This window comes from Tachypleus tridentatus, chromosome 13, assembly GCF_004210375.1.
Source record: "Tachypleus tridentatus isolate NWPU-2018 chromosome 13, ASM421037v1, whole genome shotgun sequence".
NCBI lineage: Eukaryota > Metazoa > Arthropoda > Merostomata > Xiphosura > Limulidae > Tachypleus > Tachypleus tridentatus.
The window spans coordinates 53,689,357-53,708,685 of record NC_134837.1 but is presented as its reverse complement, the minus strand read 5'-3'; the positions used below and the strand labels follow the sequence as shown (position 1 = coordinate 53,708,685).

The following is a 19,329-nucleotide window of genomic DNA, read 5'->3' as shown; positions in this document are numbered from 1 at the left end:
ATATCATCCAAGCTTAATTATTGGTAATTTAAACTTTTAAGCTCTTGGCACATAGAGAATACTTTTTAACAAATTTCATAACTTACTTATGAAGTAGTTGAACCATTTGGAAAGAACAAGCTGACGAATTGCTGTAAGTAAATGCAAAAGAAAAAAGATAATTAGAAATAGTACTGCTTTATAAAATTAAGAACTTAAATCATAAATAATATTAAAATTTGGATTATTACCTACACTTGTAAGCTAAATGTATTTATATACCAAGATAACAAAGTGGTTTAATTAAAATTTTTATGTAACTAAAAAATGATGACCATTCTGGAAAAGTTAAAATAATTTTGGAATCGTACTAAGTTTTTACTGTTTCCATATTTCCATGACACATCCAGTTCTGTCTGAAAACCATGCATTATAACTCAAACTCTGCAGCATAATTTTCATTACAGAAGGCTTCACTGTTTCTTCGTTACGTCAAAGGTATGCCACTAATGTCTAAATGTTTTACATAGACTATCTCATTTACAAAAGCAAATTTTACCAGCACCTCCTTAAGAAATCTTATCCATAAGTGATGCAGCTTGCAAACTGACCAGTCTGTCCTTGTAGAGAATAGTATGAATAACCATTTGAGGTAAGCAACAGTTGAAAAGATATGTTGTCAAAGGAACCTGTGAACATATGATTACTTTTCCAGATGAATATTTTTCTTGATAATTGTACACTGTTGTCTGGGACATGTGGATGGCTTTTTTGCTTGTGGATTAGTACCCGTGAATCTGCTACAAGATGCCATACCTTATGTTTCAAAGCTGGAGTATAGATTGTTGCAGGTCACTTTTCTGAATAAGTGTTATGCCCCAGAGTTTCTAAGGGGTTAAGGAATATCCCCAATTTAGTTATTACAAATCTGCACTCTGAGCATATCATTGTGATCTGCTATATACATTATTTATAAAATACTACACAGTGAAAAAATCTGGTTTGGATAATTTCTGTTCCACTGCAAATTTATACTGGATTTGGTTATGTGACTTTCTAATTTGCCTACTCAGTATCATTTTAACTCTTTCCACACAGCCTCAGTCAAATTGACCGACCACATTACCACTTTGTACACACTTAAAGTTCTTATAGTTTTAATACTACTACCCTTAATATAGTATGTGTGTGTGTGTATATTCACAAAATTTGACAGACTTTCATTGAATGTTACAAATCCTTTCATACAACAAAAATCATTTTTTTTAGTGAAGTACTGTTCATAAACTAAAAAAACATCTGTCTGTGAATATTGTCTGTTTTCTTTTCCTAGTCTAAGTGTAAAGTGATTTTCATATTCAGATAAAAATATTTTTCTTTGTCTCAAAAATCTCAAATTTCATTTGCATTATCTCTAAAAACTTGCTAAATACAGTTCACGTACTTTTTGCAATAAAACTCCATATCTTATCTGCTATTTTCTCTACTGTAACTCTATATTGTGTTAATCAATTTGACTAACCACCTCATAATTGTCTTAAAAATTAGAAAATCTCTTTCCTTTGTTCTCAAATGACTGCAAATTGTAATAGGATACAACAAAAGTTTATTCTAAATATCTTAAAACATGTAACAGTATAGATCCATTTATATTCATAATTTATGTTTTATTACCATTTGAGCCATGTCTGAATAGAACTACCCTGATACAACTTGAAAATTACATGGTACATGTGCAGCTCATGTTACTGTATTGAGTAGGGTAATGTGCAGCTCATGTTACTGTATTGAATAGGGTAATGCACAAGTTGCTTGCCAGTACACCCATGAGGATTTTCTTTTTTTCCTTATCTTACTTAATAAGTTGTTGTTGTTTTTTACATTTTAGTTACTTTTACAATAAATAAAAGAAACAACTAAAAAATAATAAAGCTCATAAATAAATATCAAACACTTTTTTTCAGCAAAGCTTTATATTTTATTTGTCATTTTGTCTATTGTAACATTATATTTGATTCTCATGGTTATAAGACAAGTTATGAAAATACAGGTTCCAAAGTGTAAAATAAAATGTATAGTATTATGACTATTGATCCCAAAGTTTCAAAGGACTTATGGTGAGAATTTATGTTTCTCACTTTTCCACACTTACTTTCTGTAGTAACTTTATTGTTATGATATGGGTTAGAAACTACAAGAAACAAAATTAATAGTATTGTCTTTTTCAATATGAATCACTAAGTTCCAAAGTAAAATTCCTGAGAGTTTCTTCCAATCTTTTCATGCTCATTTCCTATGTTTATTCTACAGTTAGCAGCTGAAGTAAAAACCTGCAGAATATAAAGAAATTAATCCCTTCTCCTTACTTAGTTTGACACCTTCAATATCAAATAAGTTCATGTAGTACAATTCTTGAACTTTCCCAACTTTGAAAACATTGAAAACATAGTAAGGTAGGATTTATCAATTTGTTGAAAGTATAAAAATAATTGTGTAAGGTATTTTAAAATGTTTATGTCATGTTTCTGTAAAAAGTCCAGGTTTAACAAGTAATTCAACAAGCAGTCATTTCCACCAGAGTCTATTTGATTCCTAGCTCTGAAAACACAATAAAGTAGAATTTATTCACTTCTTTACAGTATATTAGTTGCAACAAGGATTATCCAAAGTACTTTACAAAGGTGAAAGAAAATATTTATGATATGGCTCTGTGTAGAGATGTAACCAATCCCATAAACTTGTTAGATATTTGAATATTAGTAACCTCTTGGGTGATCAAGATTTTGAGTTAGTATAATGCCCATTTTGGCTGAGCTATTATTTTTGGCTTAGTCTTCTTGCTTGTCACATGACTTTAGAACCAAATTGTTGAGTGATTACTTTCTGTCTGAATATACAATAATATGTTCTAAGTACACATCTCTTTCTCTAAGCACTAGTGTACCAGTATTTTGTAAGACACAGTAACATTTTGATTATTACACATTACATATGTATATATGTTACTATTTTCAAATAAATACTTATTTATCAGTTATTTTTCTTAAAGCAATAAATAAAAAAATATTATGAAAACAATGATCGTTACTAATCACAATGTTACAAAATAACTGTTTGCAATCGAAACACAAAAATCACAATTTAGCCTATATTTTAATACTTCCTTTCAAATTAAGGAATTAACTAATGTATAATACCAAAATTTGAAATATAATCTGCAATTTGATGCCAAACTTATCAACATACACTTAAAAAATAAATGTTAAATAAACTTCTGAATATAGATCTGCAAAAGTGATGGCATGCCCTCTGACTCCTAACTGTGTCCATAAGGTTAATATTATTAACTCTCTGTATTGTGCATATTACTTCTGTTTCCTCAAAAAAATAAATGAGTGACATTATCACAGCAACCTTGCAAACTTAATTTATGATGACAACTTTATCAGTATTATATCTGTTATCATATTTATAACTTGAATAGGTTCACTACTAATCTGGCACTTACAAGAGAAAACCTCCAAAAATGGACTACACAATTCACTAAACCATGGATCTTCATTTTTCTGAGTCTAAATCAGAAGAAACATCATGTAACATTTAGAAACTTTCACCAGAACAAATTTATTTATTTTTTTATTAGAAAAGTGTAATCAAAATCATAACTAAGAGACTTTGCCATAAAAGTACTGTAAAAGAAAAGAAGAGTGTTTAGACACTACACATTATGAATTGATGAAATATTTTCAGAAATAAAAAAGTCATATACACACTACTGGCAACTAGAGTAGTGTTGTATTTAAGCCATTTAACATAAATGTTTTTATGAACTAAATTCATAACCGTGAAGACTACATAATTTAGTGTGTGTGTGTGTGAAATTTTCAACAAATCCCTATGATGCTACTTTATCACTTAAGCAAAAACAATGGAGAGAAAAAATACAATAAAATTATTAATAGGTTTCACCAGTTTAAAAATACTAATATATATATTAGAATTCTGTCTTATTCATCTGAACTTTTAATAAATGAGCATTAAAACGTTTTTTCTCTAATGATAAAAATATACAAACTTTCTATCTTTTAACTTGCAATTTTGTTTACTCATATAACTTTAATTGTTTCCATTTAAATTCCATATTATTGGGCTTGATCAAGCTGATAAATGTTATAATTTTCTTAAACTGAAAATGTGTTTCCAATAGGTACTTCCCCCATCTCACAAAATTAGACTTTCCCGTTTTGTACTGCCCTTTATTTGCAAACTTTTTTTTAATAACAAATGCCACAAACCTTCTGCATCTTCCCTACTGAAATCAAAGATTCCAATATGTCTCTCCTGTAAATCAACATGCATCATCTCTCCACCAATAGAACTGCACCACCATCATGTGACACGTGACTCCATCTATGTACCACTACCAAACCATCACTTCAAAGTTTGTCAGAAGACACAAGCACCAAAACATCATGGGTAGGAGGATGAAAAGTTTGAGAAGAGGGAAGTACCTATCAGAAATACATCTTCAGTTTTGGAAATTTACCACTTTCAAAAAGGTTCTTCTACTCAGCTTAGAAGATTAACTAGAATCTCACATAAAAAAAAAGAGGAGGATCAATGCAAGGGAACAAAAGACATAATTCCTGAAAGCATCTAAAGGGCACCTGTATTAAAGAGAAACAGATCAGATGATCTTATGAGGAGCACCACACCACTACTGAAGCAGGTATGTTCTTGCCATGAACAGTTATGAACAAACATGGTGAAAAGGGAAGGGAACATATTTGAGTGGGAGAAGATAAGTCAGGAAATTGTTTCCAATCACATATATAAATAACTTGCAGAAGAAAAGCTGGTAAAGGAGAATGCATCTTATGGTGTAAAATGGCTGGAACAAGACAGACCACACTCAGTAAGTTAACTACCTCCAAAACCTTGTTACTGGATAATGACATATGTGAGAGGGTAGGATGAGAATCATGCTGTCTTTACTTCAATCCCTAAAACTGTGGATGTGAGGAAATGACTGATTTCAAGGCATGACACAGGAGTGGCATTGAATCAGAAATCCAGAAAGGTGTCATTTGGTATCCTATGGAAGTTCATCACATGCAATCTGAAATATCCTAAGTTCAATAATACCATTATTGCAAAAGAAAATGAGGAAATGCCCAAGAGAGTTGAAAACAACCCATGTATACCCTCCATAACCCACAGCACAGAGGGATGAATCAAGGGAGGAAGATGGACAACCCCAAACCTACATGAGGAAATATGTTAACTGTTTCACTCAATATGCAAAACCAGTCTGCATGGTACTAATATCCATGCAAAGATAGGATGAAAAAACACAATCAAAGGGATGAACTGCATTGAGATGTCTCCCTCTGCTGTATGTGCCATTAAGTCCAGATGATGGTATGCATTCTTCACTGGCACAACACCACCCCCTTTTTCACAACTCAATGATTATAGCCATCTGTGTAGAACCCATCCAGCAGGATGCCTCCATAAACAATCACCACAATGGATTGGAACTGAGAAGTAGTACGGACTCTCATACTCCACTAGAAGCAAAGGGTAAGAAAGAGTGTTGGAGAGTTTGGAGGGACTGCTACACCTAAGATAATGCAATAGGTGATTACAAAACCTTATACACAAAACCAAACCACACTGAGTTTTTTGAATGAAGGCATGGTGGGCACGGGCAATGATCCCCTACTGTATTGCCTACGGACAGCAAGAGTTAAGCAGAAGGGGATCATTACCTGTGCCTACCATGATCAAATCTTCCACCTCACCTTTTTCCCATGCTTCTAATCTCAATCAGCCTTTGGAGGACATTCTGCAACTAGGCATGTAAACCACCCCTTGGACATTCATCTTCCATTATCTGTATTATGTCACAGTATCTGCATCTTTGCCTAATAAATGTGGCTATACTTCAGACTTAGGTGAAGCTATGACACAAGGTAAGTCTTTATTAATGCTTTTTTTTTCATTCAGAATTTCTTGCTTTGAGTTTCATCTGTTGGATTCCTTTCTGTGGCTCTGCATGATTACCTTTGAGATGGGGTGTTTCACAAGCCTAGCTGCAGAATGTCCTCCAAAGGCTGATTGAGATTAGAAGCATGGGAAAAAGGTGAGGTGGAAGATTTCATGGGAAGTAACACAGAATAATATACATTGGGAACAGGAAAAAGAGCAATAAGTAAACTGGATTAAACAATAAACCCAATTGGTAAGGGTGAAGGGAGAAAGATCCAGAAAGAAAGATGGTTGCTAGGGGATAAATAGATAAGATGGAAACCCCTGAAGGAAGCCATACAGGCAATATAATAATGAAAGGCATGCACTGGGCACAGAAGTCTATCCAGATCAGGATGAGGATACAGATAAGAAACAGAAGGAAGAAAGACAGGTCAAAAGGATTACCCTCACAAGCTGCCAAGGTCTTGGGAACGAAGGAACAATGAGGTTAAAAGAGAAGATATGTTTGGTGGTAAAGTGTGTTAGTGATGTCAATAGCAAATATATCTGATCAATGCCACCCTAAGGCCAACAGGAGGAGGAAATATGCTTTGGGTGATAGGTGAAACAAAGAACATGAGGCAATGGGCTCAAATGGAAGTCAAGTAAGGGAATGGAGTACAACAATAATGTCTCAGTCCAAAGTACTGGATGCCAAGGTTGCCAATGTATCTGGAAATAACAAATCAAAAGGGCGAGAACAGGGAAAATAATGACCCTGCAGTAACAAAAAATATGGAAAGTATGGATAGAATTACCATGAAAGAAGCTTGGAGACATGAATAACCACTGAACAAGAAGTTGTAACTCTCCCAAGACAGAGCCCAGGTGTGTAAAGCATTACATTTCTGCTGAAACACAGCCATGGATGAAGGACAAATGGAATGAGTTAAACAAAATGCCACCCAATGTGAGAAACCAGATATCCTCACCAGATACCAGACAAAGGCCAGATGTAATGTGTGGGATATAGAGCTAACAACAGTGTGTAATGAAAGAGGCTGAGGAATAAAGGGAAACAACAGGATGGGAAAACTGTAACTGGGGTAATGGAGGAAATTACAGTTAAGGACGCCAGTAAGGAGCAATCAGAAAGACTTTGCACTGAGTGATATGGATGAGGGAGCCTACCTAATAAAAAATAATTAGATAGGAGAAAAAAAATAAAGTAACTTGTCCAAACAATCCTGGCTGAAGGTACCTACAGCCAAAGCTTAAAAATAGAGAAAAGGGGATCAAACAAAAAAAATTACTGGTGACTGAGGGAGAAGGCAAATGCTCGATATTAGGGGTACCACACTGATTGCAAAGCCATAAAAAACATGGGAATGAATGGAACACTGTCAGATAAACCCAGTGTGGTCAAAAAAGATACTCTGCCACAAGGTTCAAAGCACCTAGTACTGAACATGCCATGATATGAATGTGATTATGATGACCAAATGGAGAAGATCCAAAGTTAGAAACATAGAGGTCTCAACTGGGTGCCCCCTTGGTGATTGATATGAGCCACCACTCTTGAATTGTCACAGTGGATCATGACTAAAGTGACCCATGGAGATAGGAATAAAACATTCTAAAGCTGATGAACAGCAAGGAGTTTGAGGACATTGATGTGAAAATAATATTTCTCCACAGATCAATATATGATGCCACTCGAAGGTTTGTCCACATACCCCAGGTCTGAAGAATGGACCCATAAACTGCTCTAAATCTAGTTACATAGGAGAAAGTGGAATGCCTGCTGAAGTATGAGCCTTGTCCAACCACTACAGGAAATTGTCCATAATGAAGGAAGGAATGGTGACGGGAAAATCTAAGGGATCCTGAATTAGGTTCCATTGGTCATGGAGGACCCATTAGAGGAATTGCACAAGAGCCTAACTATGGAAAATGAGAGAAGTCATCAAAATCCACATCTCCACAAGTCGTGAGCCTCACAAACAGAAAGTGAAGGAGCAGACAGAGCATTCTGAATTGTCAGTTCCCTAGAACAAAGCTGGAGAGGAGAAGGTTGAGCTCAACTCAGATAGATGTTGAATAAAACACCCAAATAAACAAAGTAATGGTTAGAATGAAGAAAGAACTTCTCCAATTTGATCAACCAACTCACCCAAGCAGCTTAAAGAAGAAGCTTACAAGTATGACAGGCTGACTCCTGTTTGGAATGAACAAGAAGCTAGTTATTCATATAGAAGTGAAAGTGCAACCCCAGAGCAAAATGATGTAAAGTGAAGGCTCATACTACCAGACAAAAAACATGCATCATCAAAGCCAGCCTCAAGGATAAGGCATGAATTTGGTACCACACTCAACAATTTGCAAACCGATGATAAGAATGAGTATATTTCAAGATGGAAATATACAGACAGACATTAAAGATGCCCATCTTGATCATCCAAAGACACAGTGAAAAAGTCCACTGAAGAAGAAGGTAGGAGTGCTTGGTGGATCATGTGGATTGAATGTGTTGATTGTGATGGGACAGGCTGATGACCAGCCTCCAGTCCCTGGTCTTTTGGGGAATCAAAAACGGGCACGAATAATCTCTCCTGTTGTAGCCTGTTCTTTAAGAAAGTCTTTTACAGACTTGGAAGGATGTTAGTATAACAAGGGATCCTAAGGAAGAGGAGAGAAAACAGCCACACTGAATGAGGGAGGAGGAGTAAGAAATGGGATGATGAAACCTTCTGATAACACATGAACCCACACATCAGATATAAAAGTGCTTCACTGATGAATGAAGGCTGTCAGATGAGCTCCAACCAGACCCAAACTCACCAGTTAGTCACTGGAACCATTGTTGGCATACTATGCATAGTCACGAAAAATGGCAAAAAGTTGCACAATGGAAAAAACGAACAGGCAAGGACTGGGAACAGAAGGATCAAGAGACAGGATTTGGTGCCACACTCAATTCCAACTGAAATAAATGGGCCACTAGATGAGAAAGAGTGGATAGTTGTTTGACTGAAGTGACTCTCCAAAGACTGTCGAATCATTTCAAACATGTAATGTTTCAAAAATGGAATCATATAAAGGTCCCATAGATAAGAAGCCAGAAGATGTGTCCATGACAATCATGACCCAAAAGGTCCCATGAACAAAAAACGTTTGCAGGGCCAGGGTCGAAAATATTCATGAAAAGGTACTGCAAAAGAATCATGACGGTCTTGATGGCCAAGGTGGCCAATGTATGGGCTTGGTTGGTCGACATTTATTGGTGCAAAGCAACTAGGCTATCTGCACCAAACAACCAGTTTAAAAAAAAGTGTTATAAAATGTAAAAAGGAGTGTAATTGAAAACTAAACAAATTTCAGACAGCTGATAAAAAACTTAAATAAGAGTTAAAAAAGCCAATGGCACTTAAAAACATAAGTAAGGTGGACAGTGTCACCATTGTCAATGACACTGACCAACATCAGGAGTGAACCCAAGATAAAACTCTTATAAAATGAAGCCGTCACTCACGATCATAATGATGGCATGAAAGTAGAACATGGGCTATTGTGACTTGAGTGTCATAAAGGCCACATATTGATGCAACAGTCCCAGACAAAAGAAAACTGTGACCCATGTGTAACCTAGCCAGGACAAGTTCTTCCTTCAGATCTGTATCGAAAAAAGAGAGTAAGAGAAGGTTTGATTTGAAAAGGTTTGTTATTACATTGCTCACTCCAAGTCCATATAAAGAGGAATAGAAGGATGGTTCTAAAGATGTTCAGCAAATAGAAACAGTATTTCCAATAAGAGTATCTATCTTTTAAGGTGACTCTAAGAAAGGTCACATTTGGAGATGGTAATAAGCCATAACTGGATGGGCTGACCAGTGGAGACAGTAATGTCATCCAAGGTCAAACACAATTCAGCCAGTTGCACCTGGATATAAGGGCCAAAAGGAACAGTGGAAGTCTGTCTATTCTGAAAAAGCATGGCTCAATGAGGAAAGAAAACACAACACCAGGTGGGATGCTGTAATTCGAAATTTTGAAGCATACAATAAAGACAGTTGCAAATGGAGAAGGTGGAGAGAAAGTTCATGAGACTCAGTGTATAAACTCTGGACTGGAAAAATGTGGAAAGCCCCTATGCAGAATCAAATCCCCAGATGGTGAAAGAGGTCCAAAATCTGCAAGGCTGAAGTCCTAACAGAGCCATAAACCAGAGATCCATAGTCCAGTTTAGATTAAATGAGAGCATGATAGATATTTAGCATAAAACATTGAACAGCTTTCCCAAGATGTAGAAGAGAGGAAAGGGAGAATGTTCAATGCCCTTGTACATTTGAATGTGGAAAAAAGTCAGTTTATAATAAAATACAAGCTCCAACAACTTTGCCTCAAGGACTGCAAGAAGCACAACTTCACCGAGACAGAGCATGAGATTGGGGTGAATACCCTGCTAGTAGCAAAAGTGCATTCAAATGGTCTTAGAAAGAAAAAAGGTAAAACCACTTGCTGCTGCTCAATAAACCTCATGCTCAACAACTGACACAAGATGTGGAAGTCATCAACATAGAATCTGTTTGCAGCTGTAGGAGGAATTTGTCCAGTGATGGCATTAATCTTTATACTGAAAAGTGTTACACTCAAGACACAGCTCTGAGGGACTTCAAATTCCTGTGGGAAAGAACAAGAAAGTGCCAAACCCATATGAACTTGGAACTGCTGGTCCATTATAAAGTTTCTGATAAAAATGAGCAAATGGCCACGTAACCCACAAAAGTGGAGGTCTCACAAAATGCCATACTTCCATACAGTACATAAACCTTCTCCAGGTCAAGAAATACAGAAGCAAGATGTTTTTGCTCGAGAAAGGCTTCCCTGAAAGACATTTCAATTCAAATCAGGTGGTCCACGATGGAGTGTTGTCATCAAAACACACTGGATGGATGAGAAGAGGTTGTTTTATTTGAGGAACCAAACAAGATGAGCATTAAACATCCTCTCTAAGATCTTTCAGAGACAGTTTGTCAGAGCAACTAGATGGTATTTTGAAGGAATTTTGGGATCCTTCCCAGGTTGAGAAAAAACGAAGACAATAGCTTTTGCCAAGAGTATTGGCAATGCTTTAAGCATCAGCAACTTCTTGGCCATTGGAACACAAGACAGAAAAGAGACAGAAAGTATACTGCCCACTGACCTTCTGAATCTTATCACATATGATTTTGGAACTGGTAGTAGAAGAAATGCTGGCTGTGTACTTAATCTGAGATTCCTTCTCGCTTTGATATCTTACCTGTCAAGCATGTGCACGGGACCACTGAAAAGTGATGCAGTTTGAAAGTGTGAGATACCTATAAAAAGTATCCATGCCTGTTTTTAAGCCTTCTGTGCCATATGGCATATAGGATTCTACCACAGTTGAGGATAACTTGGAAAAGATGTTCAGGTTTTAGGAATATAATAAGTAACTGTCTGGTCAATACAGTCAGTCACTGCTGCCACACAGTTGTTTATTAGTGGCTTACTGACAATGGCAGGATCAAATTCCAAGAGAGCAGAGAAAGAAAGCCAGTTGGCCTGGTCCAGCTTCCACTAAGGCAGGTAGCATTGACCGTGGCTAGTCTCCCTCAAAATGATAGGAAAATGATTACTGCCCTGGGGGTCACTGTTAACCCCCAAAAAAATGTGAAGTGAAGGGTAGCAGCTAGAGAGATCAAAAGCAGTAAAAGACTGCCTAGATGCATGAAAATAAGTATAAAAACTAGTACTGAAGAGAGAAAGGTATACAATTAGCATCTGATGAGGCTATTAGGAATTTAATAATAAAAGAATAGTGGCTAAGTCAATGGAAAATTAACAAAAACCTCTGAATGTTCACTAAGCATAATACATTTTGTAAGTTATTTTGATTTTCATTCTTCTTTAATCTAACGCATTTATTTGAATTACATATCTAAGGCCGTATCAACTTACAATACATCCATTTTGCAAAAAAGAAAAGAAAACACACTTTCCAATTAAGGGCTCCAATCTCATACACTTGATAAAACTCATCCAATGTTAGGTATCCTGTTTTGCTTGAATTCAATGTTTTGAACATTAAGTAGATGGCCTTCCTGCCTGCAAAAAAGAAGAGTATAATAAAAGGGTTAAGTTTTTCAACCTGAGAGAAAGAACTGGAACATAGAAGAGATAATAAAGATTTTATTTACTCTTTTCAAAATGTTTACTCACATAATTTTAGAGTTACTTGTTTTTGTCACAAGGTTTTACTGAATTACATTCAAAATTTTACTGAAGTACTTTATTATAATTGTATACAAATAAACATAGCATCAAAATGAACTAATAGTAACTAACAGTAGATAAGTTTTAAGTTCTTAATTTTATGAAGCAATATTAAACAAATCTTCAATTTCCCCTAGTATGAGAAATGTGACATTTGTTCTCTTGTTACCTCTTCTTCTCCAATTTATTTACCACCCCCTCTAAGAAGTATAAAGAAGTATGGTATAAAAAAGTTACATTTCAATAACAAAAAAACACAAAAACTATTAAACCCAAGTAAATTTCTTATTTTTAATATGTATTTTTGTTTCTCATTATAAAAGTAACTAATATATAAAATGTAGAAGCATTTTAGTTTAGATGTAAAATAAAGAATACTAATAACAATAATAAAAATATTACACTGAATATTATATTGAATTACATTATACACTGGTTACTTGTCAGTGTACCATAAACTCCATACCTGCTAAATGATTTACAAATCTTATGACAGGAATATTAGTTAAACATAGTTCAAAGAGCAATAAAAATTAAATATTAACTCTATCTCAATGGGTCTTCCTTTGATCAGGAGTCAAAGGACATGCCATTGAACTACGATTTTATGAATGTATGTCAATAGGTTTGGTAACAAATTGTAGATCATAATTAATTTTTTTAGTATTATACATTAATTAGTTTTTAATTTAAAAGTAAATATAAAAAATAATAAATACCAATTTTTTTGTGTTACGTGGTATGTTGAATGCAACTTTGGTTCAAATTAGGTCTCTGAGACATCCAAATACAAAATCTATAGTTTCTTATGAATTATACATTTAAATGGTAGAATATAAAATAAGATCTTTTGAGATATTATTATATTTGTTGAATCAACCAAAGTGGCCCTGCCCTCTGCTTCCATTTTTTGAACTACTAGCTTACATACACCTACTTCACTCTCTGGAAGGTTTAATCAATTGAAAGCTTGGAAAGTTTGCCATATGATTTTTTGTACTTTGAAAAGCATTTATATCGGAAAATATTTTGTTTCTTGGTCTTGGTAGAAGCACAGTTGAAAGGTAAGATATTAATAGAGCTCAAAGTATCATATATATTTAGACTGAAACACAGCTTATTTTGATAAATTATAGTGAATTTCTATTGTATTAATATAGTAATTTACGGTATTTTGCTATTTCAAAATTTATATATAAAACCTAAAGACAATTATTTTATTTTACATCTTCCACTTCCATTTTTGGAAGTACTTCCTTACGTTTATCTACTTCGCTCTCTGCTTTGTATAACTAAGAATGTCCCCACACAGTTTTCTCAGCCTTTGTGAAGTGTTTATGTATGAAAAACTTTCTTTTTATGGATGAATCAAAGTGGAAAGGTAGGAGATTAATAAAGCTAGAAATATCATATTTTTTAGACCCAATAATAGCTTAGTTGCTAAGTCTCATAAATTATAGTGAGTTTTTGTTGTACTGATATAGTAATTAATGTTTTTTTTTTGTTATCTCAAAATGCATATATAAAACCTAAAAAAATTACTTTGTTTTACACCATCGACATGCTAATTTTAACAAGGTTTAGCACATCATGGCATATGGCAAATGAGTACAAAGTTTATAAATAGAAGAGATAATCATTTCTTATACTTCTTTATTTACTGTTCTATGTTTTAATAAAAATAACTGAAATTTAAGAACTTATTTGTAAATAGTAATAATATATAATATACATGTATAATGTATTATAACCAATATGTGACTATATTTTACAAAATACTTGTCCACTAGAACTAAGCCAAAACAGTCATTCTATAATGAAAAAGAAGTGTAATTAATAACTATTTCCTAATTTTTTAGGTGACAATGATGTTGTTCAAATCGACTAAACCCATCCAGAGATGCAAAAGTAAATTTAATGGATAAAACATAAGGATTTTCTTAATAATAATTTAAAAAAATGGAGGTTACTGGGAAGTTATAAAGATTCCACATGTGAATTTTCATAATTTTCTGATGTATAAAGGTATTTTTAACCTTAAAATCAAATTACTTTGTATGCTGAATAGTGAACATCCAAAAAAATGCATGAGAAATCATTAATTAAAAAACCTTTAAACTTAATTGAAAAATTTGACATTTTAACTACAATACCCTTTTAAAATTTACTAATATTCTGCAAAATGATTTGAAGATACATGTACATGTTTAAAAATTAAAGTATAATAGCTTTATGGTTACTACAAGGATACAGACTGGGTGAAATTCACCCACCCATAATAAAACGATTAAGAAATGCATACTGATACAAGTTTAAAGCTACAATTTGAAATCATTCTATTAAGAAAAAAAAGAGGTCATTTAAAATGATTGATTTAAAATTTTTTTTGGTGATTACGAGATCAGTCAAATTTGCTACTCTCATATAGAGTTATGGTTAAAATAACACTTAAAACAAAATTTTATTGAAAAACACAACAAAAATATTTGAAATTTATTTGAGAGGTTTTAGAGATTATGGAAACAAAATTTAAGATTTTTCAGATGAAGAACAGTATTTTTAACCTAAAAATCACTTTGCACCTAAAGCAGTCAACATTCCAATTCCATATATTCATTGATAAATTTCAAGATGTACAAAATATATCAGAAGTTATAGTATGAAAACTCTAAAGATCAATTTGAGGTCACTTTTAAGTTATATTGACAAAGCCCATAGTGAGAGAGTTAATGGACAAATTAGAACACCTGGAAATTTATACCATGAATCATCACCAAAGTATAAGTTAGAACTATAAGAGAACATTTTAAGTTAAGTTTAAACATTTAACTGAAATAAAATCCTACAGAGTCCATTACATAAAGATGTCTAGAAAAGTCACTCACAACTCTTAGGTTTTAAATGTCGCATGAGGCCTTCAAAGTGTCTGAAACTGATCCGTGTAGGATGAGCTCGATTAACTAGGAGATGGAAAGCATACTGACAAGCTTTTCTTCTGTGTAATAACAGCTTTCGAAACTTGTCTTTTTCAATCCAAGTAAAAGTTTCATATACAACAGCCAATGTCTATTAAAAAATTTAAGGTACACAAGCTAATCTTTAGTCATGTTACTTGCATATATATATATCTAAACACAAATACATGCACACATACTTGAACATAAGAATAATAAAAAATGTTCTATTTTATGTTTTAATTTCACAAAAGTTGGAATTAAACATTTCAAAAGTAAGAAAAATTTTAAACTAAACAATTTAAAAATAATTCAACTGTTTATTTAACTGCCAAAGATTATTATTGTTTTTACAAATTAAACATGTGCATAAGTTAAATTAGGAAATTTAATTTGATATAAGGAATATTTAGGATATAACAAAATTATCATATTTACAGACCATTAGGAAGAGGCAATTTTCTTAATATAATGATAATTCACTCTCCTACTGCTTGAGATATGCAACACCTGACTTTATTGTCACTTTTCAATATGGTATTATGTTGTATAGTGTTGCTTGGAGCACTTGGAGCTTTTGCAACTGATTTTTTGTAAGTGGATTTTCATCTTTTCCAAGATACCACATTTGACTAATCAAGTCATGGCTGAAGTAAATTTTACATTTTCCTATACACATAATATATTTTTGATACTACTTAACTCCTTTCACACTTGAGTTTTATCCCATAGAAAGTTTCTTTTCTTTGCATATTTAAGCACTGGTATAAATTCTAACTTGCTTGTTCCAGTCGGTATACCCTAATGTACTGCCCCAAGTGATTTTGATCTTGGGACCCTCTTTATCCACATCAGTTGACACTCTATGCAAATATAAGCTCCTCCAGTATAATTTCTTACTTACTCTTTTAAGATGGCAAGTTTATCAGACACGAATACAAGCTATCTTGGAAATGAAGGGCAGAATAGTGTGAGAGACGGAATGTGTTATTGGAAATACATTTTCAGTATATGAAAACGTAAACTTCCCAAACACACTTACCTCTATGCCTTCTTTAGCTAAAATCATACACTGATCAGGTGGAGAAGCCAATGAGGGAAAGATCCCCAAAGAAATTATCTGCATAGAAAAACGAATGTGCAAAATTGAGATATAATAAAGCACACTAGTAGGGGTCTGCACTGCTTCTAGAACAAGTATGCTCTTCACCCAGATAAAGTAAAATATAAATGTAGACTGTAAAAGCCAACCAGCTATTGAGTCCACATTGTTCATTACCATGAGATTCATCTAGGCTCCAACCATACAGACAACAATTCACATTTCGTTGTTGGAATTATAGGGCTATGGATGCAAAGCTAGATCCATAGTGTAGTGGCTAGGACATGGGGACTGAAATATAATATAATTGTACTATAGGAATATGATATGAAGTGAACCCACTCTGAAAGTTACAGAATGTTGCATGTCAAGCCACCAGAATTATGAAGAGGAAGCAAGTAATACCTGAATAGGCAAACCCTTACTACAACCTAAAGAAGCATAAAATGCAACAAACCAAACTCTGAATTATGGGTCCAGGCATCCAACCTGAAAGTTATAGAATGTCCCATGTGAACCACTGGAATTATGAAGGGAATGCAAGAACACGGAACTGGACAATACTTCCCTCCAACCTGAAGAAGCACAGAATGCAACAAACTGAACTTGGATTTATGAATCCAATTGATGCACCACTCTCAACCTGAAGAAACAGAGATTACCTGAATGAGATTATGAACTGAAATCCTAACTCATCATCTTGGGAGGCATGATAACAACTCCCTGCTCCCAGAATTATAAAGAAGATGTGGAACAAATGAATGTCAAACCATCACTCATGGATGTGATGCTCTCCATGAGGAATCACAAGGAGACAAGAACCCTCTTCCATGATTATGGAAAGTGAGAAAATAACCAAAGAAGAAGTATTATGTTCACAAAACTGGATACTTTGGCCTGGATTACAAAGAGGCTCTCCACATAGGCTGGTCTGGCTCACCACCAGACATTTGGAAAAATCATCCAGTATTAAGGGTGGGAGTGTATCCAGCTTTGTCCTCTTCTTACTGAATGAAATAAAGAGTACAAACGTCACTATGGAGGAAAAGACCACTGTCCTCCACCCCAGCATCTGGAAATTGAAAGTGATAAAAACTCCCTTGCTCCATTAGAAGGGGGGAAGCTCTCATGATGGTGAATCCTGAGGAAGGTTGCTCCTAATTTGGATAGCAAATCAACCTTAATTTGTTCAATCTAGGGGTTAGCAGAGGTGGGAAAAGTACCTTTATGCTTTACTCGTGATAGTCTACAAGTGGTAGTCTTACAGAACATCCATCTATACAAAGCTCATTACTACTAGAAATTTAGTTATTAGTCTCCTTGTAGGTAGTGCAGATTCATAAAAATATACCTGAACAGGCAATACTCACCACTGAATGAGAATGATGAGATGGTCCAGGGTAGGTAGAATAGCCAAAACCCATCCAAGGAGGAAAAAGCTAAATCTTATAAATAATGCAATATAAGTGTTTCATGTGTGGTTCACATACTAGCCTGTATATTTTCCACCAGCAGGTAACACAACCAATGTTGGTGTATGTTGAATTTGATAAGATGAAACCAAAAGAAGCCTCCATTATTCCAATGAAAGACCAAAGTAAGTTATCCGAACCAACTAATGAATCTATTTGTCAATGTAACAAGGGATAAGTCACACGATACCAAAGGATCCCAATGGATTTATAACCAGTGACATGAGCCTTGAAATGCTTCAGTGCATGCCACATGACACTAGAAAGCCCCATCAAGAAGAAAAAAAATATTCAGATCAAAACAGTCATATATATGGCAAATGGAGAAAAGATATATAGAAAAGCTTTATTTCCTTCCTTAGCTATTGAAGTTTTAGGTAGAAAAGACCTGTCTGAATGTGACAGAATGTGATTAAAATGGTACATTGTCCTATGAGCATGAAGCACAAACACATCTGAATGTTGATGACCAATAACAAAATAAAATATATTTTACTAAGTGACAGTTGATACAGTAAACATGACCCCAAAAGTTCAAAAGATCGAAGTGATAATACATGGAGAACCACTATGACATCCCTATTAGGAACCTGGGAAAGATGACAAGGATGGATAACCCCAAAGGATTTCAAAAGTAATGATAAAACTCTTAGAAAAATCAAAAGTAGCCAATAAAGCAACTGTATATAAGAAATAGATGAAGACACCAAATCTTTGTCAAACAACCATGTCAAAAATTGAGAAACATTTCACAGTGGGATGAGAAGACTTAAACCCATGTCTGAGACATCACTAACTATAAGTAAACCATTTTCTTTGTTAAAGTTTCAAAGAAGATTGTTGAATGGAACCTGTTAATAAGGCATGAAGTCAAAGAATGCTAAATGCTGGATGAAAAATGTCTGGCTGAGGCTGACATATTAGAGATGACCAGAGGGTGAAATTGACACTCCTAAAGATAGTGGAGGAGTGGAAACCAAGGCTAATCTGGCTGATATGATGCCAGCAGAAGAACTGAACAAGACATGATATGAATAAGTGCCAGAACCTTGGAAAGCCAATGAATCTGAGGGAACACATAAAGATGAAGACCCATCCAATTCTAGCTCAGAGTATCTACCCTCAAAGCAAGAGGATGAGGTACTGGAGGTCAGATGAATGGGAGATAAGCATTTCATTGTGTAGCAAAAGCATCAATCTATAGTGTACCCAGACAAGAGAAGAATCCAATGAAAAACTTGAAAATGAAGCATCCATGCTGTAGGAAGAGCTCAGTAGGGATAAATGATCAGCCATTAAATTCATTACCAGCAAGGAGCAGATCCTTTGTTTGAAAACAGAGAGATCTGGAGTAAGTGTTCCTTGCTTTTAAATGTATAAGACTACTGTGAAATTGTCTGAATGAAACATTACCACCTTCCCTCACAGAAATTTGAAACCTTGGGTCCCTTGAATTCCATATTGTCCATACAAACATCCCAACCATGAAGCAAAGCATTTGTGAACATATGTATTTCTGACTATGGAGGTGTTAGAAGGACACTTAATGTTGTGT

General features: G+C 34.4%; 1 protein-coding gene across 1 annotated transcript in view; it reads right to left on the bottom strand.

The window, feature by feature from the left end:
* LOC143236011 (two pore calcium channel protein 1-like) overlaps positions 1-19,329 on the bottom strand; it is a 91,874-nt gene that overhangs the window by 33,953 nt on the left and 38,592 nt on the right. Inside the window, 4 exon segments of the mRNA XM_076474203.1 lie at positions 87-131; positions 3,488-3,551; positions 11,969-12,078; positions 15,132-15,312. Coding sequence (XP_076330318.1) covers positions 87-131; positions 3,488-3,551; positions 11,969-12,078; positions 15,132-15,312 — 400 coding nt within the window.